The sequence below is a fragment of the Bubalus bubalis genome, chromosome X (assembly GCF_019923935.1).
Source record: "Bubalus bubalis isolate 160015118507 breed Murrah chromosome X, NDDB_SH_1, whole genome shotgun sequence".
NCBI lineage: Eukaryota > Metazoa > Chordata > Mammalia > Artiodactyla > Bovidae > Bubalus > Bubalus bubalis.
In genome coordinates, this window is record NC_059181.1 from 2,556,346 (window position 1) to 2,581,915 (window position 25,570).

At 43.1% G+C, this 25,570-nt stretch overlaps 1 protein-coding gene across 1 annotated transcript; it reads right to left on the minus strand.

Moving 5' to 3' along the window:
- Positions 1–225: 225 nt before the first annotated feature.
- On the minus strand, positions 226–9,861 carry LOC112582177 (odorant-binding protein-like). The gene is made up of 6 exons (XM_045164472.1): positions 9,755–9,861; positions 8,178–8,248; positions 3,653–3,763; positions 2,633–2,734; positions 2,157–2,200; positions 226–436 (listed from the first exon to the last, which is right to left on the minus strand). Exons 1-5 carry the CDS (start codon positions 9,859–9,861, stop codon positions 2,181–2,183), a joined length of 411 nt encoding a protein of 136 aa, XP_045020407.1. The 3' UTR covers positions 226–436; positions 2,157–2,180.
- Between the last annotated feature and the right edge of the window lie 15,709 nt (positions 9,862–25,570).

A 25,570-nucleotide genomic window follows, 5' to 3' on the forward strand; every position in this document is an offset into this window, starting at 1 on the left:
CTGGTAGCTGGTAAAGAATCCACCTGAAATGATGAAGACATGGGTTAGCCCCTAGGTTGGGAAGATTCCCTGCAGAAGGGAAAGGCTACCGATCCCCGTATTCTGGCCTGGATAGTCCATGGGGTTGCAAAAAGTTGGACATGACAGAGTGACTTTCACATTTCCTGGATATTTAAAGTGGAAAATAGTGTGTTTGAAATCAAGTGACTTTTGCACAGACACACATTTGCAGGGCAGATATTAAATCAATTTATTTAAGCCTTCAGAAATCAAATACCACCAGACAGCACATGACCAGTGACCAGGAGTAATGAGATGGGAAAGAGAGTGTGTATGTGAAGAGAGAAGGATCCTGTTAATCAGGAAGCAGGAAAGTCATCTTTGTGTTGTTGATCTTGATTCCATGCAGAAGAGGATGTGCCTGGTCTCAGTAAGTCTGTAGGTGAATAAAAAAGGATCAAAAGTTTAGTAGAGGTGACTGTGTGATGGCTGACAGGGATGAGCCTCAGGCAGCAGGCTGTCCAGGGTACAGGAGCCGGTAGGGGATGCAGTGGACAGAACCCTGGTGGACGTCAATACTCCACATCTCTGAGATGGCAGGTTCCCCGTAGATGTGCATAAGGTGGGAGATTTTCCATTTGGAATTGATTTGAGGAGTAATGATTTCCGAATGCATGCTCATGGCGATGCTTCATCTTAAGGTGCTTTACCGTCAATGTGGTTGAATGACATTCCTCTCCTAAATCCGCAAATTTTATCCTTTGGGTCCTCAAGAACGAATTTTTGTTTTATTTTTAATTTCATTTTGGAATAGAAGTGATTATCAATGTTGTGTTGATTTCAGGGTTACTGGAACCTGATTAAAGTACACATACATATATTAATATTGATTGTTTTTCAGATTCTTTTCCAATTTAGGTTTTTATAGAATATCCCATTTAGTCCCCTGTGCTGTGCATTTGGACATTGTTCTCTATCCGTTCTGTAGAGAATCATTTGCCTCTGCTGATCCAAACTCCCAATCCATATCTTTCCCAAATCCCTTACCCTTTGCAACAACAAGTCTGTTCTCTACATCTGAGTTTATTTCTGTACTGTAAATAACCTCCTCCATCTCTTATTTTTGATTCCATATATAAGTGATATATATTGCATTTGTCTATATCTTTCTGACTTACTTCACTCAGTATGACAATCTGTAGGTCCATACACATGGCTGCAAATGGCATGATTTCATTCCTTTTTTAGGGCTGAGTAATATTCCATTGAATATTTGCAACTTTTTTTTGTCATATTCCTCTGCAACCTGGTGTTTGTCTTTGCCTTTTTTCTTTCATTTTTTTTTCCTCAACAGGAAATTAGGGCCACACTTTAGCTGAGATCAGTGTTGTTTTCTGAGGCTGTCCTACTTTTGAAACCTTAAAGATCCCAGTAACAGAAATTACCCTCTAAAGGGGAATATGATTCAAATGCATATTTCAGACAGTGTGGTTGGAAGGCATTTAGGTTCTGTCAGAGTCACATGAGAGTAAACACTGGTCTTGAGAAACTGTGGCCACTGTTTAATCCTGGTGTTCCTGGAGGACAGGCGTGTGTGGACAACTATCAGGTCAGGACTAACGGGAACACTGAGCAGTTTGCACCCACTTGTGGGGATTCCTGCTTCTTTCTGATGACTCAGGTCTGCAAGATTCCTGCAGGATAAGGCTCTCTCACCAAAGCTGCTCAGCAATAATCAAAGAAACAGTTTGTAATTTCAACTGTCTCAAGATAAGAGAAATTACCTAAGGTAACAGACAAAGCTGTCTGGTGCTAGAATGCACGTTATTGGGACAAATCATTGTTACGTGCAACGTTTGGCGTGTATGAAATAGGCGCAGGTGGTAAAGAACCCGCCGGCTGATACAGGCAATGTAGAAAGGTTTGTTCGATCCCCGAGTTGAGAAGATCCCCTGGGGAAGGAAATGGCAACCAACTCTAGTATTCTTACCTGGAGAATCCCATGGACAGAGGAGCCTGGTGGGCTACAGCCCATGGGGGTCGTACAGAGTCTGACACAACTGAAGCCACTTATTGGGCATTAGGCATAAAATGTCAATGTGTCCTTATTGATTTATCTGGTGGGGCAGCATTAATAATGAATTATGTTTACTTACAAAAAGTGTGGAAGTAAATTTTATTCACTTCTTTGGACAGTCATCTGTGGAAAAAAAAATAGGAGAAATAAAAGAGCCTCTGATTACTACCATTCCCCTTATTTTTAAAATTTCTTTTCTTTTTTAAGTAAAGTATTTTTTAAGAGGAGCTTCTCTGGTAGCTCAGTCAATAAAGAATCTGCCTGCAGTACAGGAGACCCAGGTTCCATCCCTGAGTCTGAAAGTTTGCCTGGAGAAGGAAATGGCAAACCCACTGCAGTATTCTTTCCTGGAAAATCCTATGGACACAGGAGTCTGTTGGGCTATAGTCCATGGACTTACAAGAGTTGGTAATGACTTAGAGACTAAACCACCATCAACCACCATTGTACATGAGATTACTTATGGAAAAATAAATTTTAAATAAGTTGATTTGTTTCCTGATATTTACATACAAGGTGAATGATATAGTCAGGAAAAAAGTGTAATTTCATTACCATTATCAGAGAAATTCATGATATTTTCTTCTGGAATCCCTCTGTCCTCTGTCTCCTTTTTGAACTTCCAATTGTCTAGGTTTGAAATACGGTCACGTTTGCCTGAAAGTCACCATGCAAAAAGGAGAACGCACAGAAATTTCTGAATATAGAGAACAAGGAATTGAATGTGCCAATCTGATCTCCACTTGTATAATTTAAGAGAGCCTCAAACAGTTCCCACGTCCCATGTTACACATGACTGCTGTCCTCAGATTTAATTTCCCTCTAACTCTGTAACTGAACCCTGCCAGCATCAGCAGCAGGACCCCCAAAGACTTGCAGGAGCTCCATGAATTTGAGACTCAACCCATCACAGTAGCAACTGACTTGCTTCTTTTTCAAACTTCCCAGAACCTGTACCTGTACTCCTGTCTTGCTCTGGACCCCAGTTAGGAAGCAGGGTTTTCCCATTGTGGAGACACATTAACCCCATCACACACCACTTGGGAGACAATTTACTCTTTAGCCAACCATTCTACGCAGTACCGTTTCTGAAATAGACATCTACTGTCACGATGGTACACTCACCTCAGTGTTTCTGTGTGGTCATTTGGGGTCATGTCACTGTTCATAAGAAGAGTGTATTGTGATAATTTAACAGGACAAAGATTTATTTTACAAGTTTCTGTTCCAGGAGTTATAATGCATGAGAAAACTGATATAAAATGATGTAATTCAGGCCATCCTCATCATAGCCATGGCTTGAGCTTAGTTGACATATTTTTTTAAAATACTCTATAAAAATAATTTTTTTAATATCAACAGGTAGAGACGATGTTCAAATGTTTGAGAATTATTTTTGGCCCCTGTTTCTTAGTAGATTACCTTCCAGGATACTTAAGTCAGTGAACACGAATACGAACACCTTGTACACTGGAAAGTGAATATTGTCAACACCTCGTGATTTTCTGAATGAAAGTTCTGGCATGGACACGTGGCGTGACAATGGCAATGGGAATTTTAGAATGCCATACATACCGATTATTGCAACAAAGACTGTCTCTTTTCCTTCTTCATCCACATTGTGAATAGATGCTATTATAGTGTCAGGTGACAGATGAAGAATTCTAACTTCGTTTTGACCCGCATCTGTGAGAGAGAGAAGAGATAATATGTACAACCCCGCATTCATTTGTTGGCAGTGGGGTGTACTGTGACAGGCTGAAGGCATTATGAACGGCACGTGCGGCATTGACGGATGCCTCACTGCATAGGTGCACTGAATGCTACCGTGGTTACGGCAGCAAGAGAAGCAGGCAAGACTTTCCCTCATTCTCACCTTTTCCTCTACTTAGCCAGCCGTTCCCTGCTGTCCTACTGAGATGGTTTCTAGAACCTGTGTCCTAGTGAAACCAATAGATGTGTTTTTTAAACTTATCTCATTTCAATTAATTGTTTGCTACTCTGAATCGTCGTCACTGTCCACAGATTTCTCTACTTGCGTTGACTTGGGGGCCACTCTTTAGTTGTAGAACGTGGGCTTCTCGTTGCAGCAGTTTCTCTTTTGTCGACTAGAGACTGTAGGAGGCGTGGGCTCTGTCGTTGCTGCTGGCCGGCTGTAGAGCACCTGCTCAGTAGCTGTGCCACATGGGCTTTGGGCCCCATGGCGTGCAGGATCGTCCCGGGCCAGAGATCCAATCCATGAGTCCTACCTTGGCTGGCAGATTCTTATCCACAAGACCACTGGGGAAGTCCCCAACAGTGTTTTCAACAGCATGAGGGTGTTACCAAGCAGAAGTTCTAAAAGCCTTTGTATTCCTGTTATCCCAGCCATGGCATTGATTTCTCTGAACCAAACTCAGCCTACCATTCATACGCTTGTGTTCCTGAGTGCCTAGCCTGTGCCCGGCAACCTCCAGAAGACTTTACATTAATTACTCTGTTTCCTCTGCCCCCTCAGTCTGGGGTATGACAAAGCCCACTGCCGTGTCTGTTGTTCTGAAGACAGTTCAGAACAACAACAGTTCGGAAGATGGCAAACTATTCTGTTTCTCTCCCTTGTTATCTGCTCCGTAAAAATCACCTTCTGGGACGTGCAGGCAGTGAGCTCCGTCCCCACCTGGAGCACCGCCCCTCCTCTCTGCCCTGCCCGTCCACTCTGCCCCATGTATCTGGACAAGAAGCAGCTCTGACCTATTACCTGTCACCTCTAAACTGTCTACGTCCATTCTGCCTCTCCTGGCCTCCATCACACCCTCCTGCAATCACTCAGCGAGATGGGATGTAAACTGCACAACTGTGTTCCTGAAACATGAAAACACCTTCCCTCAGTGTCTAAAATACTGAAAATCATCAGTCTGCTTGAGAAGGAGAAAATATATATATATAGCTGAAACAGCTTCATTGTCTCATAACCCCGAAAATACATACAACATGCCCAAGCCAACCATGAGTCCATGAACCTTGGATCACACTGAAATAATTTAAGCCAGACGATGCATGTCCTCAGATGATCAGTGACCACCTGCTTTTTCCCACGACTTCACCAAGGTGGGCATAGCAGCATCACTGAACTGGCTGTGAAGGAGATGGCACAGTGGGAGGAAAGCTATCTTCTGGGTGTCAGGTCACCGTCAAGGTCGCTGCTTCTGCTGTGCCTGATGTGAGACAGCTCACCCCACCAAACACAGCTGGGGGTTCGCTCCTGAAAGAGACCCTCGGAAGACGGCAAACTATTCTGTTTCTCTCCCTTGTTATGCGCTCTGTAAAAAGTATTAGAAAAACGAATGAAACAATAGCAGTGGAAGCATTCATGATTCAGTCAAAGGAAAAAATAATATGGGAATTATGATGCTGGGAAATAATAAAGGAAAAAATAATATGGGAATTATGATGCTGGGAAATATTGAAGGGTGAGGAGAAGGGGATGACAGAGAATGAGATGGTTGGATGGCATCACTGACTCGATGGACATGAGTTTGTGCAAGCTCCGGGAGTTAGTGGTGGACAGGGAGCCTGGTGTGCTGCAGTCTGTGGGGTCGCAAAGAGTCATGCACGACTGAGCAGATGAACTGAACTGAAGAATATGAGAGCACAGTTTAAAAATTATCGACTATTCAAAATTATCCACAAAGTTTGCTTCTTTGTGGACGTTGCATTTGCAACTGTGCCAATACTTTGTTAAGACAAGGGTTGTGATCATATACGGAAATATTCACATTTTCATCAGTCGTGTACCTCTTCAGCCACTTAAGATTAGGAATGGTGCTTAGAGCCCTCATGGAGGACTTAAGGATATAAATTTTAGCCAGCACCCCCATTGCTTTGAACACGAGCTGCCTTTAAGATTGAACTCAGGATAGTTTCCTTGGATTTAAGTACTTCTACCAAAGTTTTGTCAGATTTAGATGTTGTAAGACCATTTTTAAAAAGTGATTGAAGCCAGTGTGCAAACTCAAGACAGAACCTTGAGACGTCGGTTCACAAGGCTCTTGTAAATTTTCTGTGAGAAACTTCTCAGTCTCAGTTGAGTCACTCAGTCGTGTCTGACTCTTTGGGACCCCACGGACTGCAGCACGCCAGGCCTCCCTGTCCATCACCAACTCCTGGAGTTTACTCAAACTCATATCCATTGAGTCGGTGTTGCGATCCAACGATCTCATCCTCTGTCGTCCCCTTCTCCTCCTGCCTTCAATCTTTCCGAGAATCAGGGTCTTTTCCAATGAGTCGGCTCTTCACGTCAGGTGTAAAAGTATTGGAGTTGCAGCTTCAACATCAGTCCTCCCAATGAACATTCAGGATGTTCACGGTGAGAACCGTACAAAATACAAATCTGACACCCGTGCTTAGTCTCGTTTTTCTCGTTGTTTAGATGCTAGGTCACTTCCAACTCTTGGCGATCTGATGACTGCACCAAATCAGGCTCTTCTCTTCTCCACTATCTCTTAGTTTGCTCAAACTCATGCCCATCATGAAGGTGATGCCATCTATCCATCCCATCCTCTGGCCACCCCATTCTCCTTCTGCCTTCATTCTTTCCCGGCATCCAGTTCTTTTCCAACAAGCTAGCTCTTATCAGGTGGCCAAGGGATTGCAGCTTCAGGTTCACCATCAGTCCTTTCAATGAATACTCAGGGTTGGTTTCCTTTAAGATGGACTGGTTTGATCTTCCTGCAGTTCAAGGGACTTCAAGAGTCTTCTCAAGCACCACAGTTCCAAAGTACCAGTTCTTCGGTGCTCAGCCTTCTTTATGATCCACTCATCATGTGATCTTTTCGTCTCACATCCATACATGACTACTAGAAAAACCATAGGTTTGACTCTATGGGTTGTTGTCAGCAAAGCAACATCTCTGCCTTTAAATGCAGAGTTGAAGTTTGTCTTACCTTTACTTCCATGGAGTAAGCGTCTCTTAAATTCATGCTTGCAGTCACCATCTGCAGTGACTTTGGAGCCCATGAAAATAAAATCTGTCACTGCTTCCACACTTTCCCCTTTCTATTTGCCATGAAGTAATGGAACCAGATGCCATGGTATTAGTTTTTTGAATGCTGTGTTTCAAGCCTGCTTTTTCATTCTGCTCTCTCACCCTCATTCAGAGGCTCTTTAGTTCCTCTTCACTTTCTGCCATTAGAGTGGTATCATCTGCATATCAGAGGCTCTTGATACTTCTCCTGGCAATCTTGATTCTAGCTTGAGATTCACCTAGCCTGGCATTTCACATGATGCACTCTGCATATGAGTTATGTAAGCAGGGTGACAATATACAGCCCTGAGGTACTGCTTTCCGGTTTGGAACCAATGCATTTTCCATGTGCAGTTCCAACTGCTGCTTCTTGATTCACATACAGGTTTCTTTGGAAACAGATAAGGTGTTCTGGTATTCCCATGTATTTAAGAATTGTCCACAGTTTGTGGCAAGCCTTTAGTCAAAGGCTTTAACATAATCAGTGAAGTAGAAGTTAATGTTTTTCTGGAACTCTCTTACTTTCTGCATGATCCAGCAGATGTTGGCAATTTGATCTCTGGTTCCTCGACCTCTGCAAAACCCAGCTTGCACATCTGGAAATTCTCAGATCACGTGCTGCTGAATGCCGGCTTGAAGGATTTGGAGCATAACCTGACTAGCATGTGAAATTAGTATGATTGTGTGGTAGTTAACATTCTTTGGCATTGCCCTTCTCCGGGATGGGAACAGAAACTGCCTTTTGCAGTCTTGTGGCCAATGCTCAGCTTTCCAAATTTACTGACATATTATGTGCAGCATTTTAACAGCAATATCTTTTAGGATTTTAGATAGCTCAGGTTGAATGTCATCAGCTCCACTAACTTTTTTCACAGTAGTATTTCCTAAGGCCTACTTGACTTCACACTCTAGGATGTCTGGCTCTAGGCTTGTTGAGTAAACCTCCATTGTGTGGAGACGGTCTGGTCCTTGACTTCTAATTGTTAGTAGGAGTAGAATGCAGGTGTATGGGGTAATTGAAGGAAGTCAAGACCAAGATTTCCACCCAAACACACTCCTCCCAGTGAAACACTCTTACATTCAACATCAAATACTTACATTCAACTTGATAAACGAAAAATTTTTGCTTTACTCCTGTGACTTGTTTTTTTACACATTCTCCGTCTGACCTTAAAGACAAAATATGTTCAAGTTGTGTGATTGAAATGGCAAAATTCACTATATAATTAGAATTTCTTTTTGTTCCACAGCCCAGATTATGCTTGTGTGACCTTAGTACCTGTGAACACTGTGAACAAAGAGAAGAAATATGTTGTCTAAGATCAAGCGACTATGAGCTGACTAGGATGGTTTCTCTCCACATTAGATCTGACTAGTAGTTGCAAAGAGAAACTTCAAATACAATATAGGCCTTGTTTAAAGCCAGTACACATGGAGACGTCTAGAATTTCAGGAAAGCCTAATAAGAATGAGCCTTTCCTTCATTTAGTTTCTGGAAACTGAGAGGAATAGCCATCATGACAGACCTCGGGCATTCTCTCAAAACCCTGGGAGTGATTCATTAGAGAATGTGAGAACCTAATATCACCAAGAGTCAGAAGAAAATTTTTAATTTTCTCAAAAGGCACGCTCTTTATCTATCACAACACCATACAAGGATTAAACTTTAAAGACACATCTATGTATGTATACACATTGACACATACACACACAAGCAAAAACACAAGTACACATGATATGCGTATATGATCTAAGGAAGTTATACATATATAATATATGTAAAGTATATATTGTCTTATGTATAGCCCACCAAGCTCCTCCATCCATGGGATTCTCCAGGCAAGAAAACTGGAGTGGGTTGCCATTTCCTTCTCCAGGGGATGGATCTTCCCGACCCAGGGATCGAATCAGGTCTCCTGCACTGCAAGCAGACGCTTTAACCTCTGAGCCACCAGGGAAGCCCCTAGTATATATTGTCAGGTACGTAACAGCAGAGTTTGGGTGACTTCTTATATTGTCCTCTGTGCATCTATGTGATAAAAAAAAAGGTATATTTGGCACATAGAATGAACAGGAAACAAATATTAAAATGGAAATAACTCAACAAGAATTGGGTTAATTTTTGAACAGACTCCTTGTAAAGGAACATCCGCAGTCAATTGAGTTTACTGTTTTCAGTCTTTAGGGAAATACACTGAAGTGACTGAAAAGAATGATAAGGTGGGAACAAAATAGTTTTCCAAAAGCTGCAAATATACAAAATTTTATCTATGCAAACCAAGCCCTTTCATGTGGTTGAAAACCACAGCTACCTGTATATGCGGAGAGAAAGTTAAATTTTAAAACCATTGGCTGAGTGAGAGAAACCAGAGAAAATGATGCAGCGTGCATAACTTTGTTGTCTGAAGATCCAGAAAAGGTGAGGATAAGCTGGTCAGTTCTTACCTGTTGCCCAAGGACTAGAGTTGAATAATGAGAGATGAAAAGGAGCTGTGATGGAGCTAATTATTATATATATATAATATATATCACTCCGTTTATATATATATATATATTATATATATTTAATCCTAATGTGTAGTATTGACTGCGCTGGGTCTTCGTTGCTATGCAGGTTCTTCTCCGGTTGTGGTGAGCGAGGGCTACTCTGGAGTTCCCGCGCTCAGGCTTCTCACTCTGCAGCCTCTTTTGTGGAGCATGGGCTCTGGAACGCGTGTCGCAGATGCCTGGTCTCTCCGCAGCACGGGGGATCTTCCAGAGACGCAACTTGCGTCTCCTGCATTGGCAGGGGGATTCTTAACCGCGAGCCACCATGGAAGCCCAGAATTCTATATCTCGACTGTGGAGATCATGGAACAGTTGTGGATATGTGAAAGCTCATTGAATTAAGACCTCGACAAAGGGCAGATTATACATAAATACACTTCGGTAAAGCCGATTTCAGAAAGCGTGGCCACATGAAAAGTTAAACACAGGGCACGAAAATTGTAAAGACGGCAGAGGACGATAATAGGTGTTCTAAAAATATTAGTGACAACACGCGTGCATACATGTGTGTGTGGGATATATATCTGTGTGTTTGTGTGAGTCTGTATCTGTATGTGGGGTTATACTTTGACTGTATGTATACTATCTCGGCTCAGTGGTAAAGAATCTTCCTGCAATGCAGGAGACCAGGGTCCCATCTTGGGGTCGGGAAGATCCCCTTGGAGAAGGGAATAGCAACCCACTCCAGAATTCTTGCAGGGAGAAATCCATGTTCTTTACCCCTACTACCAGCTGGGACGCTCATTTGGGGCTGTGAGGACTTCAGTGAATTCAGTGGTGATGAAATATCTCGTGAGGACGCCCCACAGAACAGAGCTCACTGTGGGCTCTCTCAGTACCCTCGGTTCTGGGCTCGGTGGGAACCGTCTCTTACAAACTCTGCAGGAAGGGTTGAAGCCCCTGGTTGGTTCCAGGACACGAGCCTCTTCCCGCTGCCGAGTCCCTCTTTCCTTTAATAGGTGGATGCCACTGGAGCTTCTGGAACTCCCACCCTCTTCCAAGCAAAGACACCAGGACTTCCCCTGGAAGCTCACAAGTGAACTGCCCCCACCCCAGCTCGGAGACCCTGCTCATCCACAACTCATGGCATTACGCTCTCAACATTGTCCAGAGAGTTCCCTGCAGATGGAGAAGCCACACCCTCCTCTAGACTCAAGAGCTTAGAGGTTTATTTTTTCCTTCAGGGTGACTTTTACTTACTTCACATAAAAGTTGATGTCAACTGTGTTATTTGCATGAAACTCAACATGACGTACGTACACGTGGAATGGCCCACCCTCAGTGATCTTGTCTTTGTTACTGGCTGCGATGTAATGGGTTTTCCATTTCCCTGAAAACTAAAATCAAATTCCTGTGAGGAAGCTTCGGCCATCTCTGGAAATTCTACCGACATCATCCCTTAGGAGTTTCCTTTGTCCTTTCATTTGGGCAGAAGTTACCTATCTTTATGGACACAGCCCTAGGTATAAAATCATGTGAAAACTCAACTCACATAAAGGAAGGACTGAGGTATTACTGGGATAGCTTGAGCTGTGTCAAGGCAGGAGCTGAGGCATTACTGAGATAGCTTGAGCTGTCTTGTCAAATGCAAGAGCCCTAGTCCAACAGCCGTGAGATCTTCTGTTTTACACTAGCAGGGAAGAGGCACGAGAGCCAATGAATGGATGGCAGAGATGATACGGAGGCCATGCACAACAGGTATAGAGCCAGTGAATGCAGCAACTTTGAGTTGCAGGGAGATGGCCAGACTTAGGGATCCACATGCCCAAACCTCAAAAGGGACACGCACACACGTCTACCCCAAGACCTCCTCCCAGCTTGCACCACCCCTGGTACCGGTTTGAGAAGTAGCTGAGCTTCACCGTGGCCTGCATAAAGCAGACCAAGGACAGCACTGAGCAGCAGAACCTTCATCTCGCCGTCTCTTCTTCTGCGGAAGCTGAGGGTGTCCCAGTGGTTGGAGAGGATGTGAAACCAGTGCCTCTTTTATAGCCTGCATCTGTTGGTGTGATGCATCACGAACCAATGGTTGTTCCTCAAACAACCAGAGTCACACAGATGTCATCTTCAGTTTCCTGGTTGGTAGAGATAAGCTTTTCTCGCACTCTGTCATTTTCATAGTGAGATTAATCTTAAAAGAATCTTTCGTAGATGTGGTGTTTTGTCATTTTCATAATGAGATTTGTTTCAAGAGAGGCTTATGAATAAGTGAGAAATCACAGAACACGTGTGAAAATTTCAAAGTCAGGAATGTTTACTTTATATCCGGAGATCCAAAATGGGATGAGCTGTCCAAGGTACATACTGCCTGCACCCCCCGACTCCCCATGTTGCTCACTTAACAGAGGAGAGTGTTTAAAATTTATTATGTAAAAGTAAATATTGACTGTGTGGACTAGCCAAGGAAAATCCATGTTGTGAGTGACCTTTGGAAAGTCTCCTGTTTCTCAAAAGTGAGGAGCATGTCAGCACAAAGCATGCCACAGTGGGCTCTTTCTTCCTAGTTTCTAAGAGGAAGAACCATTCAAATGTCCTTAACCTTATATGAAGAAGGGATGTCAACAATTCATTTTCATTACCCCTTTTCCGAACACCTTTTAACCACCTAATCTGTCATGCAGTAATTACTCAGTAACTCTGTGGTTTCTCTGGGTGTGTGAAAAAGCAGGATAGTAGTTCTTATAATTTTTAGACGTTAAATGGGAAAAGTAAATTTTCTGACTCCATATTTTTAGTTATTTTCCTAGCTTCATATGAAAGAATCTATTGTTTTGTATTTTTAATCAAATTTTTACTTATGTTCATCTTCATTGATAGTGATTTATCAAGTAAATACATTAAAAGATGAGATATTTTCTGAGTGCAGAAATGAAGAAACAGTGAGTTTCCCAAGTCAGCTGAGGGCAATCCCTGGAGGGCTCACCCAGTACAGGCTGCTCCTGGGACAAATCAGAGCGGAGACTCCTATGCTTAGATTGAACCTTGTCTGAAGAACGTCTTCGGCTCACGTCTTCGGTTGATCCTTTCCATCTTTCCGTGGAACAACAGTATTATCTTTTGTTTTGTCTTCCTTCTTTTCCTTTGGTTGCCATGTCATTTTTTCTCTTTCGTTCACACATCCCTCTGTATCGTATCCTGTTGTAGTTTTTGGCTGTGCAATCTGGGTGATTGAAGGCTTTCCTGTCTCAAAAGACCCTGAAATGATTCCCTCTCTTTGGTCTTCGATCCAGATGATAATTTGTTTTTTTGTCTGTCTCTTTTGGCTGCACCCAGCAGCACGCAGGTTCTTAGTTGTCCAACCAGGAATAGAATCTGTACCCAGCAAACTGGAAGTGCAGGATCCTAACCACTGGACCACCAGGAGGTCCCTCAATCAGTTCATTTCCAGCAGGGATGTGGTCCCAGCTAGCACCCCTTATCTGCCCATCATCACCCTTCCATCTTGACCTCTGCACTTCCAGCATTTTCAGGTCTTTCTTTCGGGTTCCCACCAACACATGTCCCCTCAGAATGTATCCTAAGACCATCCCATCTTAGGAAGGCCTCACTGTCTGCAGTCCAGGGGACATTAATCTTCAGTTACTCTGACGAGTTTTTCACAACAGTTGTGAAAATCCTGCTGTCTGCCATTCATCTCATGCTCTCCTTCCCTCACTGTGTTCCCGAGCTGTTCTCTGCATCTGTGTCTCCACTCCTTCCCTGCTACGTTGCTCAGAAGTTCATGCCACACAGGGAGCCCAGCCATGCGCTCTACGACAACCTAGAGGGGGCGGGATAGAGCGAGTGGAGCGGCTCAAAGGAGAGGTGATGTAAGGAGAGTTGTGATGATTAGCTTGCCGCACGCAATGTGTGAAGAGAACATGGCAAAGCAATTCTCCAACTAAAAAATAAACTAAAAAAACAAAATTGCCACTTGCAAGGGAATTCATTAAAAAAAAAAAAGAAATCCTATTGTTTTGTACCAAAAGGAAGTCATACAGGCTTTAATACAAACTATGTCATGAATAGTGGTCAAAATGCAGATAATGTAATGATAAATAAAAAGAGAACCATCTGACTCAAATGTTAACTCAGCAACCACTCAAAAATAATGCTAAAGCTAGGCTTGCTATGTCTTCTTCTTGAATTTATCCACGTTTCTGTAACTATGAAGCCTCTCTCTCCCACTATATTAATTTTGTCTTGCTTGCCTGTTTTCTCTGTTAGCACTGATTTTACATCTTAGATTGCACAACTCCTATCTAAAACAGTGGAAGGAGGCTATTGAGCTTGGCTACCCAAAACTCTGTGTTCCCTCTAGCATTCATGAGCAAAGTTCCAATGCAATTAGAATTTAATGTGACATAATAAACCACAAGCCCACTTTTTTTTGAAGAAAACAATTGCATATGTAGCTTATATTATAAAAAATATGTTTTTTACTATTTATTTATTTCCAGGTTTATTTATTTGATTCAGGTCTTAGTTGCAGCACATGGAATCTTTGTTTCATTATGGCCAGTTTTTAGTTATGGTGCATGGATTCTCTAGCTCTATTACCAACAGGCCAATGAATCTGAGAGACGAGGTATTGAGGCAAGGAATATGACTTTATTCAGAAAGCTGGCTAACCGAGAAGATGACAGGCTAATGTCCCCAAGTAATCATCTTGTCAGGGTCCGGATGCCCGGTTCTTATACAGAGCCAGATGGAAAGAAGTAATGAGGGACTCAAGTCAAAAGACAGAACAGAGAGCAAGAGATAGTGAGGAAGGAAAGTAAAAAGGGTCTTCAGTCTTGTAAAACATCTCTCCCAAGCGCCGATCTTTGGAAGGGGTGTGTTCATCTCTTCCTTTCATTGGTGGGAAAGGTCAGATCATCTCCCTGTGAGCCGAACACAGGCACTTTAGTTTAACAGCCAGGCAGAGGGGCGTGGTCCTCTGAGGCAGGCCATTATGTAGGACTCTGATAGCAAATGGCAAGGGAAAGCAACTCAAAGGAAACAGTTCCAACAGGGAGACAGAGCCGGTTCTTCTCTACGACGATTTCCCCCATCTAAGTCCACTCCATAAGTCTTGTTGAAAAACGACCGTCCTGCTTTATCAGATTTCTCTTTCTGGGGGTGTCTCTCATTGCTGCTTAGTGGTAATGTAATGAATGTAATGGAAAAAAAAAAAAAGAGTGAATGGAGTTATAGAATTTTGATAGATAAGCCAACCAAGGGGACCTTTCAAAACACATCTGTACTTTCTTATCTCAAGTCATATTTTGCTCTTCTCACAGATTCACACTTAACTCACTCATCCAACTATCCTCAGAGCATTCCTGAAAACCATTTCTATGGAAATATTCCTTACTTCATCCTACAGCATATAAAGAGGGAAAGGGGAGTGAAAAGCTGACTTAAAACTCAACATTCAGAAAACCAAGATCATGGCATCTGGTTACGTCACCTCACGGCATATAGATGGGGAAACAATGGAAATAGTAAAAACTTTATTTTCTTGGGCTACAAAATCACTGAGAACAGTGACTACACCCATGATATTAAAAGACACTTGATCCTTGGAAGACAAGCTATAACAAACTTAGACAGTGTATTAAAAAGCACAGAGATTACTTTGCCAGCAAAGTCTGTATAGTCAAACCTATTGTCTTTCCAGTATTCATGTATGGATATGAGAGTTGGACCATAAAGAAGACTGAGTGCTGAAGAAGTGATGCTTTCTACCTGTGGTGTTGGAGAAGGCTCTTGAGTCCCTTGGACTGCAAGGAGATCCAACCAGTCCATCCTAAAGAGAATCAACCATGAATATTCATTGGAAAGACTGATGCTGAAGCTGAAGCTCCCATACTTTGGCCACCTGATGGGAAGAGCCGAGCCATTGGAAATGACTGGGATGCTGGGAAAGACTGAAGGCAGGAGGAGAAGGGGACAACACAGGATGATATGGTTGGATGGCCTCACCCACTCAATGGGGATGAATTTAAGCAAGCTCCGGGAGGTGGTGAAGGACAGGGAAGCCTGGTGTTCTGCAGTACATGGGGTCACAAAGAATCGTCCGTGACTGAGCAGCTGAACAACAACAGAATTGGCAATCATGTGTTAGCTGCTATTAGTATGCATCTGTCTGCTTCCACAGGAAGACATCTCACTGGATGAATTACTGGGCCCATCTGCTTTCTGATGAATCCTGAGGCTTAGTCTCTTATTGGCACTGAATCTGTATTTACTGAATTCATGCCAAAGCGTGGACAGGAGGACTGTACAGAACATGCATCCTTTATGAGCACATGTAGGTAAATGTTTACAGCACATTGTACTGAACTTATTCTCTAGCCTGTTCCTGTCTGATAAAGGAGAAATCGAGACGTTCTGTGGACAAGGAAACTTCACCATTCCTATACAAATGATCTTAACAATAACACACTTTCATCAAGAGCAATGTCAACAGACCGACGGACTGAAACGCGCAGAATGGAATTAATGTGTGCCATTCAGCCAGACTAACATGTGTGATGAAAGGAAAACAGAGACTGATTAATAAATACCAGTACGGGAACATGAAAACAAAGGTGCACAGTGCTGAGACACAATGGGCCTTTCTCTATGGGACCCGTCCTCTCTGGTATCTGTAGGACATTTGGTCCTGTCCACATCAACCTGCAATCCTAAAACTTTCCCCAAGTACTAGGAAGGTCATGGATACATGACTTTTGCTTCTTCTCGGGTCTCTCTGTTTCTCTCCAGCTGGAGAGCTTTGAGAGATTTTCAATATCAAATGAAGCTTAAAGAAAGCGGTGAGGATTTATAGCACGAAAATTTGATGTGACGTATAGATGTTATATCCTCTATGCACATTGAGTGCTATCCGTCATTTGCTTGGGCTGTGCGCACCTCAAAGTCTTTCCCTGACATTTAGTGGAAAAAATGGTCAGTCTTTCCTGAGTTAGACTAAGAGGGCACCTTTGGAAGCTATGCTGAAATTGTACAACTTGGGTAACTATTTACAGAGATCCCTACTCTGGGTTGCTCTGCTTCTGGGTGGGCACTCCCGTGAGAACCATATGTGTCTTCCTTCTGTCTTTGTACATTCCTGTTTGTCTCACTGAATCCTGACGTCTTTCCCTGATATCACACTTCTCAGCACGCACAGTGGCAGGGTCAGGGTGCTGGGTGACTTCTAGACACACCTGGGCCAGTGCCCCCTGGCCTTCTAGAGCCTTCTTCCTTGTCCACTGGATAGTGCTGAATACAACCCTTTCTACCATATGCCCATGCGTCTAATGACCCTTGGACAATGGCTCTGGATTCCAGTCCTTAATACATCCTTCGGTCTTTGTTTTGACTAAGACATGCCATACACACACACACACACACACACACACACACACACACACACAGTAACCCACATTTGCCCATCACAAGCCCAAATCCCCAAAGAAACACCCTGACTTATTCATTCACCAGCTGTACCAATGGGGACTCAACCAACACCAAAGTGCAAAGGCCATGACGCTGTTGAAGTTACCCATCAGTAGATGAAGAGTGGTTAAAAAAGAACAGAGGATGATAAAGTGGGGAAGGAGAAAGAGTAAGGGAGTGTGGGGATGTGACAATGGACAGAGAACCATGTCCTGTAGAAATCTACAAGTTCCTATGAGGACTGGGGCAACGTTCTGGGTCAGGGCAGCAGGGAACTCAGGAGATCCAGGATTTCTCAGCCTCCCTGTGATGGACATGTGATGGGACAATTCTCTGTCAGGGGCTGTCCTGCCTATTGAAGGCTGCTTAGCATCTTGTTTCATTTCTAACAACCAGATGGAAGGTGGCACCACCCACCTCTCCCACTGTCACAACGATACATGACACGTGTCTCTCCTGGGTGTCGGGGCACATGCTCCATTTGAACCAGCATCAACAATAACCTTCTCTGGGGTCACAGAGCATGTACTCAGTTGAGAGGCACCATGTAGAGAAACTGGAATTCTGAAAGAGATGGGAATACCAGACCACCTGACCTGCCTCTTGAGAAACCTATATGCAGGTCAGGAAGCAACAGTTAGAACTGGACATGGAACAACAGACTGGTTCCAAATAGGAAAAGGAGTACATCAAGGCTGTATATTGTCACCCTGCTTATTTAACTTGTATGCAGAGTACATCATGAGAAACGCTGGGCTGGAAGAAGCACAAGCTGCAATCGAGATTGCCAGGAGACATATCAATAACCTCAGATATGCAGATGACACCACCCTTATGGCAGAAAGTGAAGAGGAACTAAAAAGCCTCTTGATGAAAGTGAAAGAGGAGAGTGAAAAAGTTGGCTTAAAGCTCAACATTCAGAAAACGAAGATCATGGCATCTGGTCCCATCACTTCATGGCAAATAGATTGGGAAACAGTAGAAACACTGCCTCACTTTATTTTTTGGGGCTTCAAAATCACTGAAGATGGTGACCGCTGACATGAAATTAAAAGACTCTTACACCTTGGAAGGAAAGTTATGACCAAGCTAGACAGCATATTAAAAAGCAGAGACATTACTTTGCCAACAAAGGCCCATCTAATCAAGGCTATGGTTTTTCCAGGAGTCATGTATGGATATAAGAGTCAGACTATAAAGAAAGCTGAGTGCTGAAGAATTGATGCTTTTGAACTGTGGTGTTGGAGAAGACTCTTGAGAGTCCCTTGCACTGCAAGGATATCCAACCAGTCCATCCTAAAGGAGATCAGTCCTGGGTGTTCATTGGAAGGACTGATGTTGAAGCTGAAACTTCAATACTTTGGCCACCTGATGTGAAGAGCTGACTCACTGGAAAAGACCCTGATGATGGGAAAGATTGAAGGCTGGAGGAGAAGGAGACGACAGAGGATGAGATGGTTGGATGACATCACCAACTCAATGGACATGAGTTTGAGTAAACTCTGGGAGTTGGTGATGGACACGGAGGCCTGGTGTGTTGCAGTCCATGGGGTCGCAAAGAGTCAGATGTGAATGAGCAACTGAACTAAACCGAGGTAGAGAGTGTCTCCAAGATCAGACCTTTAAAGATGGGCTTGCGGTTCTTTATTTCAACTTTAGATTCTAATAACGTTGAAGCTTGGTCAGGAGTCCATGAGGGAACCTGTGTGTTCTTGGTGACCAAGGTCACAAGTTTCCTTGCATTGTTTAGATAGGAGTTGTGTAATATAAGATATAGAAACAGTGATCACAGAGAAAAAGGAAAGTAAGACAAAATGAATACACTTGGAAAGAGAGGCTTTGTAGTTCCAGAAAACTGGAGAATCGAGGAGACACCAGGAAGATGTACCAAGCATGGTTTATTATTATTTGTTGGGGGATTACAAGATTTTTGTTTGAGTAAGGTGATTCTGCTTTGTTTATCAGTTTGCTACCTACATTTTTTGTCAATATTTAGGAAGGAAACTTTGGATTAAAGGTCCTATGACTTCCTTTAGTTACAAACAAGCAGGACTGCTAAAACCTGCTGCAATAACCTCTTGGAGAAACTGTGTTTAATCCTCCCTTGATTGGCAGTTAGAAAGGTCTTCCTGAGATGGGATGGTCCAAGAACACACTCCCCGGTGACACGTGTTGGTAAGAATCTGAAAGGAAAATGTGAGAATGTTAGAGGTGCCTAAGGAGAGACAGAAGGGTGATGCTGGATAGATAAGAGGTGTTAGCTGGGATCATACTCCTGTTAAAATGATCTGAATCAGGATGACCCTGGTCGTCCAAGGGTTAAGACTCAACACATCCGCTACATGAGGTGATGATTCCACCCCTGGTTGGGTAACTAAGATCCCTGGTTGTGGAAAAAAAAAATACAAAGTAGAGATTCTTTGGCTGTTTGAGGGACCTTGAGAGTAACTAGATGTATAGAGTTAGGAAATTTCCTTTTTTATTTTAAATTCTACAAGTTACAAGAAATACAGTCATGCTTTTTCACTTCCTTAGAAACAACTGAGTCAATGAGTAAATGATATATCACAGATTGGATGGATAAAGGATGTCTTGAAGGGGAGAGAGGAACAGAATTGCTCACATGCCTTTTCAGACATGAGGGTAATGGGCATTTGGATGGAACCTCCTCTTAGCTATAAGGAGGACGGAGCCCGCTGTGGGGCAGGAAGAGGTGATCAACACTTTGTGCTGACGTGTCCCTCCCCTCAGAGAAACGGGAGGTTTCCCAAAGGTCTCTTCAGAAATATTTTTTAACTTTGTTAAATCACACACTCAACTTAACTTTAGAAAATAAATTTTAGACTATCTCCTAAATGTTAAGGAAACAGCAGAGGAGTTGGAGATATGTACCTTGGACAGCTTATCCCAGCTTTATCTCAGGATACAAAGGTAAATAAATATTCCTGGCCTTGGAACATCAGAGTGCATTGTGATATCTCACTCCCTCTAAATGTTACATGTCCAGATCCTCTTAAGCTTCTCTTAAAACAACCCTCATGATAAAGATAATACACTGATGTGACAGGCGATCCCTGCCAAACAGGATACGGAAGATGACTTCTGTGTAACCTTGGGCTTAGGAGGAACAACCATTGGTTCATGACACGTCACACCAACATAATGATCCTGTAAAAAGTGGCACGATTCCCGTCCTCTCCAGCCACTGGGACACAGTCAGCCTTGACAGACGAAGGACTATTAGAGACAAGATGAAGGTTCTGTTCCTGACTCTTCTCCTTGGTGTGGTTTGTGCTGCCCAAGAAGAGGAAGCTGAGCAAAATCTCTCAGAGGTACCAGGGATGGTCTGATCTGGGAGGAGGCCTTGGGTGTGTGTGTGTGTGTCCCTTTTGTGGTTTTGATATGTGGACCCACTAACCGATCCTTCTCCCTCCTACTCAATACTGATCCATTAACTGACTCTAGACCTGCTCCGTTTCATTTCTGTGTCATCTTTACTGTGTATTAATTAACTCTAAGGCATTGTTACTAGTCTTGTAACAGAAAAAAGTGGATCAGCCAAACAGCTGTTGATTTTGAGATCTTGTAGTTGACATGAGAACTCAAGCTATCTCAGAAATGTCTCAATTCCTTCTTTTGCTCTGACTCAGTTTTGCATTATTTCATAAATCCTGCTTTGTCCAGTCAAGGTAGATAATGTGTGCTGACTTGCACTGGGGGTGGGAAACTCATGACTCATGATGCTGGATGAAATAAAAAGACAAGGACTACATTTTCTAAGGGGAATTTTGCTTTCAGCTTTCAGGACCATGGAGAACAGTGTACATTGGATCCACTGACCCAGAGAAAATCCAGGAGAATGGACCATTCAGGACTTACTTCCGTAAACTTGTGTTTGATGATGAAAAGGGCACAATAGACTTTTACTTTTCCGTCAAGTAAGTACAAATAACCAAGGAGGAAAACACATATGCAAAAAATCAGACACAACTGAGCAACTATCACACACACACACAAACACACTTTTGAATTTTTATATGGCTAATCTTTCTGAAATCAACTTGATTGAAGTGAGCATGTGGCTTGTTAAGTTGTTTCAGAAGTGTCTGACTCTTTGCAAACCTATGGCCTGTAGACCACCAGGGTCCTCTGTCCGTGGGGATTCTCCAGGCAAGAATGCTGGAGAGGACTGCTGTGCCCTCCTCCTGGGCATCTTGCCAATCCAGGGATTGAACCTGAACGTCTTATGTCTCCTACCTTGGCAGGTGGGTTCTACCACCTGCACCTCCTGGGAAACCCATGAGCAATTATTATATGCAGCTTTGTGGAAGGCATAAGGCTTCCCCGGTGGCTCAGATGATAAAGAATTTGCCTGCAATGCAAGAGAACTGAGTTCGATCCTTGGGTCTGGAACATCCCCTTGAGAAGGAAATGGCAACCCACTCCAGTATTCTTGCCTGGAGAATCCCATGGACAAAGTAGCCTGGCAGGCTACCGTCCATGGGGTCACAAAGAGTCAGACGTGACCAAGCAACTAATTCTTTCTTTTGTGGAGGGCATAGTTCAATATGTTTTGACAGGCCCACATCTTTTTCATGAACTCCACTGCGCAGATACAAAATTTCTCCATCTCTGCCCAAACTCTCCTTTTCCTCAAAATTAGATGTCTACCCACTGAGCCACAAGTTAACAATGGGTCTGCTTATTGTGTCCTCTCTTAGAACTTCAGATGACGAGATTACCCTGTGGGGATAAAGCAAATAAAATTCTAAGTATATGTCTACTTTTTCCATTGCTTCAAACACCTTGTATATGTTTGGTTTTTAAGGCGGAATGGAAAATGGAAGAATGTACATGTCAAGGGAACAAAGCAAGACGATGGTACTTATGTTGTTGACTGTACGTATGACTGCTTCACTGGTCAGAGAATATTCGGGTAGAAATCTTGGCACAATTGCCTTCCATAACCCCACACACCTGAATTCTACTCCTACTAACAATTAGAGGGGTGAGCAGGCTCCAGTCCTTAGGATATTCAAGCACTTCACTTTGTCATGAGACAATGATTCAAACACACAGCCTGGAGGTCTCCTCCCAATCAGGAGTGTTACTGCTACTGCTAAGTCGCTTCAGTCGTGTCCGACTCTGTGACCCCATAGACGGCAGCCCACCAGGCTCCCCCGTCCCTGGGATTCTCCAGGCAAGAACACTCGAGTGGGTTGCCATTTCCTTCTCCAATGCATGAAAGTGAAAAGTGAAAGTGAAGTCGCTCAGTCGTGTCCGACTCTTAGCGACCCCATGGACCGCAGCCCACCAGGCTCCTCCATCCATGGGATTTTCCAGGCAAGAGTACTGGAGTGGGCTGCCATTGCCTTCTCCTCAGTAGTGTTAGCCACTGAGAATAACATGTATAGACCTGTATTTCATATGGTTCTCAGACAGTTTACAACAGCCTTAGGAATTGATGTCTCAAGGGTCTATCTTGAGTCTTCACATCACTGTCACTTTTTTCAAACAATTTTAAACATCTTAATCCATCCAAGGTACAGAGGATGAACTTGAACCCAAGGAAATCATCTTGAGTTCAACCATAAAGGAAACTGTTGATCAAAGCAGTAGGGATGCTGGCTAAGACTTTTAAGTTCTTTATAATGGCCCAAACCTACCTTCCTAATTTTAAAAGTCCTAGTTCTGTTCAGTCGCTCAGTCGTGTCCAACTCTTTGCGACCCCATGAATTGCAGCACGCCAGGCCTCCCTTTCCATCACCAACTCCCAAAGTTCACACAAACTCATGTGCATCGAGTCGGTGATGCCCTCCAGCCATCTCATCCTCTGTCGTCCCCTTCTCCTCCTGCCCCCAATCCCTCCCAACATCAGGGTCTTTTCCAATGAGTCAACTCTTCACATGAGGTGGCCAAAGTACTTGAGTTTCAGCTCAGACAGTAAACGTCCTAAGGGCTACATATTTGACTGTGATTTAAATGTACAGCATGTGATAACAACCCGTGTCTAAACGAAACAGCGGCACAATGCTTATACGATGAACACAAATCAGTGACATTTGTGCCTGGAAAATTTCCTGAATGGCTTTTAATATTTGACAACTTTTAAATTATGTTTTTATTTTCTTACTCTGATATTTTTTCCTTTGGCTAAATCTCAGTGCTTCCGCTGTCTTTGCTTTTTCTCCAGTTTTGCAATCCTTTTTAGCTGCAGTTTTTACAGAGTGACTAAAGAAGGGAGAAATAGATTATAACCCCTTCTTGTAAGGTCTCTTGGGGACCAGCAAGTGCTACCCCCCAACTGTGTTTTGGGGGCTGTGAGGTGTACCCACATCAAGCCTTAATGGTGACCTGACACCCATAAGATAGGTTGGCTCTCACTGTCTCGTCGCCTTCATTAACGTCACAGCCAATTCAGTGATGCTGCAATGCCCACCTTGCTGAAGTCATGGTCAACCACAGGCAGTCACTGATAATCTCAGGACCTGCATCATCTGACTTAAGTTGTCCCAGCGTGACCCCAGGCTCTAGACTCATGGTAGGCTTGGGCACATTGCATGTAACATCTAGGGGCTCTGAGACTATGAAGCTGCTTCGGTTGCTATTTTTCCTCCTTCTCCATCACACTAATAATTTTCAGTGTTTCAGACACTGAGCAATGCCGTTGGCATGTTTCAGGTACAAAGGCGGGTGGTTTTACCTCCCGTCTTTCTTAGGGATTACTATTAGGTGTGATGGAAGCCAGGAGAGACAGAATGGATGTAGACAGTTTAGACGTGACACACAGTAGGTCAGAGCTGCTTCTTGTCCAGATACATGGGGCAGAGTGGACGGGCGGGGCAGAGAGGAGGGGCAGCCCTCCAGGCGGGGACGGAGCTCACTGCCTGCACTTCCCAGCTGGTGAACTGTCTTCACACCAATGGACATGTCATACCCCAGGCTGAGGGGCAGAGGAAGCACAGGAATTAACATCAAGTGTTCCTAAAGCTGCCTGGCACAGTGTAGGCACTCGATGACACACACTATTAGTTTTTTTCTTTCATTAACTATTTTTAGAATTTGATAATATTGCATATTAATTATTTCAATAGCAGGTCTACAAAACATCTCAAATTGTCCCAAATTTCATTTTTTTTTTAAATTTACTTTTAATTGGAGGATAATTGCTTTACAAAGTTATGTTAGTTTCTGCTGTAGAATGTCAATCAGGTCTATGTGTACATAGATCCCTTCCCCCTGGAGCCTCCCTTCCCTTCCCCCATCCCAGCCCTCAAGGTCATCACGGAGCACCGAGCTGAGCTCCCTGTGCTATCCAGTAGCTGCCCACTAGCTGTCTGTTTTACACATCGTAGTATATACATGTCCATGCTACACTCTGAAATGGTAAGTTGATTTACCATTTCAGTTGATTTACCATTAAGTTGATATACCCTAAAGAAAAATCAGTTCCATGGCTGGAACAACAGAAATACAAATAATTTTGGATCTTGGATTTGATAATACATTCCTGTTTTTATTTCTTTTTTAACTGTTGGGTTCATTAGAGCACATGTTGTAGAAGACAGCTGAGCAAGAGGGCAAAGAGTGACTGGTTAGTTGTATGAGAAGGTGGGAATAAGGAAAAGTCTTGACTGTTCTTGCTCTCCTTGCTGCCACGGCAGCTGTAAGATTCAGCCCACCCACACATCAGCACAGGATGTTCTATTGCTCTTACTCTCAACTTGCCATGATGAATCTAACTGAAAATACACGAAGGTGGAGTCCTATATATATGCGTATTCTCTCTCTCACAGATGAGGGTCGAAATGTATTTAAAGTTGTCTCTGTGTCGAGAACGCATCTGGTAGCACATAACATCAACGTGGATAAACACGGCAAGAAGACAGAATTGACCGGACTGTTTGGTATGCGTGACATCCTCCTATGCACATCAACACTGTCATGTAGAACTTCCATTATCAGCGCTCTTATCCACAAAATCATTATGTGGTGATGGTATCTATTATGCAGCCCACGGAACCTAGATCTTTCTGTTTGTGGAGATAAGGACCCTGGAACAAAATCTACCAAGAAAGAGGAGCTCACAGGGGTTGAGGAGATCATATCATCAGACATTTCTAAATAATTCCCATTTGTTGAAATTAAAAATAGCCAATAAGTTTTAGTAGAAATAGTTTTTTGTTTAAATTTTTCATTGAACGAAAATTATTGTGTTGGTTTCTAGTCTTTTTTTTTTAACCCTTTAATTTCAAGATATGTCTATAAGGAAACTACTCTTATTTGTTGAGTTTATACTAGTTTCTCAATTGATTCTAAGACTTGGATCAGAAACTGTTATTTTTAATCTTTCTCCTGTGCAATTTTTCAAACACACTGCTATTGCCACACTGATATAAGCCCAAATACCTACATAGAAGCGCTGAGACGAGTATACACCATTGGAACAATATATGTCTAGGTAAGGAAAGGTTCTGAGCAGAATAGTGGGTTAATTAAAGGACAAATCATCTCCCATTTGCATGTGTGATGAGGTGAGT

What these genes read in the sequence shown, in the direction of transcription:
- LOC112582177 (XM_045164472.1), bottom strand. Translation starts at nt 9,861, where the DNA reads ATGCAGGAGACGCAAGTTGCGTCTCTGGAAGATCCCCCGTGCTGCGGA. An exon ending in TCCACAAAAGAGGCTGCAGA is followed by an intron (nt 8,249 to 9,754) that starts GTGAGAAGCCTG and finishes TTTGTCTTTAAG; the next exon opens with GTCAGACGGAGAATGTGTAA. An exon ending in AGTCTTTGTTGCAATAATCG is followed by an intron (nt 2,735 to 3,652) that starts GTATGTATGGCA and finishes GGTGACTTTCAG; the next exon opens with GCAAACGTGACCGTATTTCA.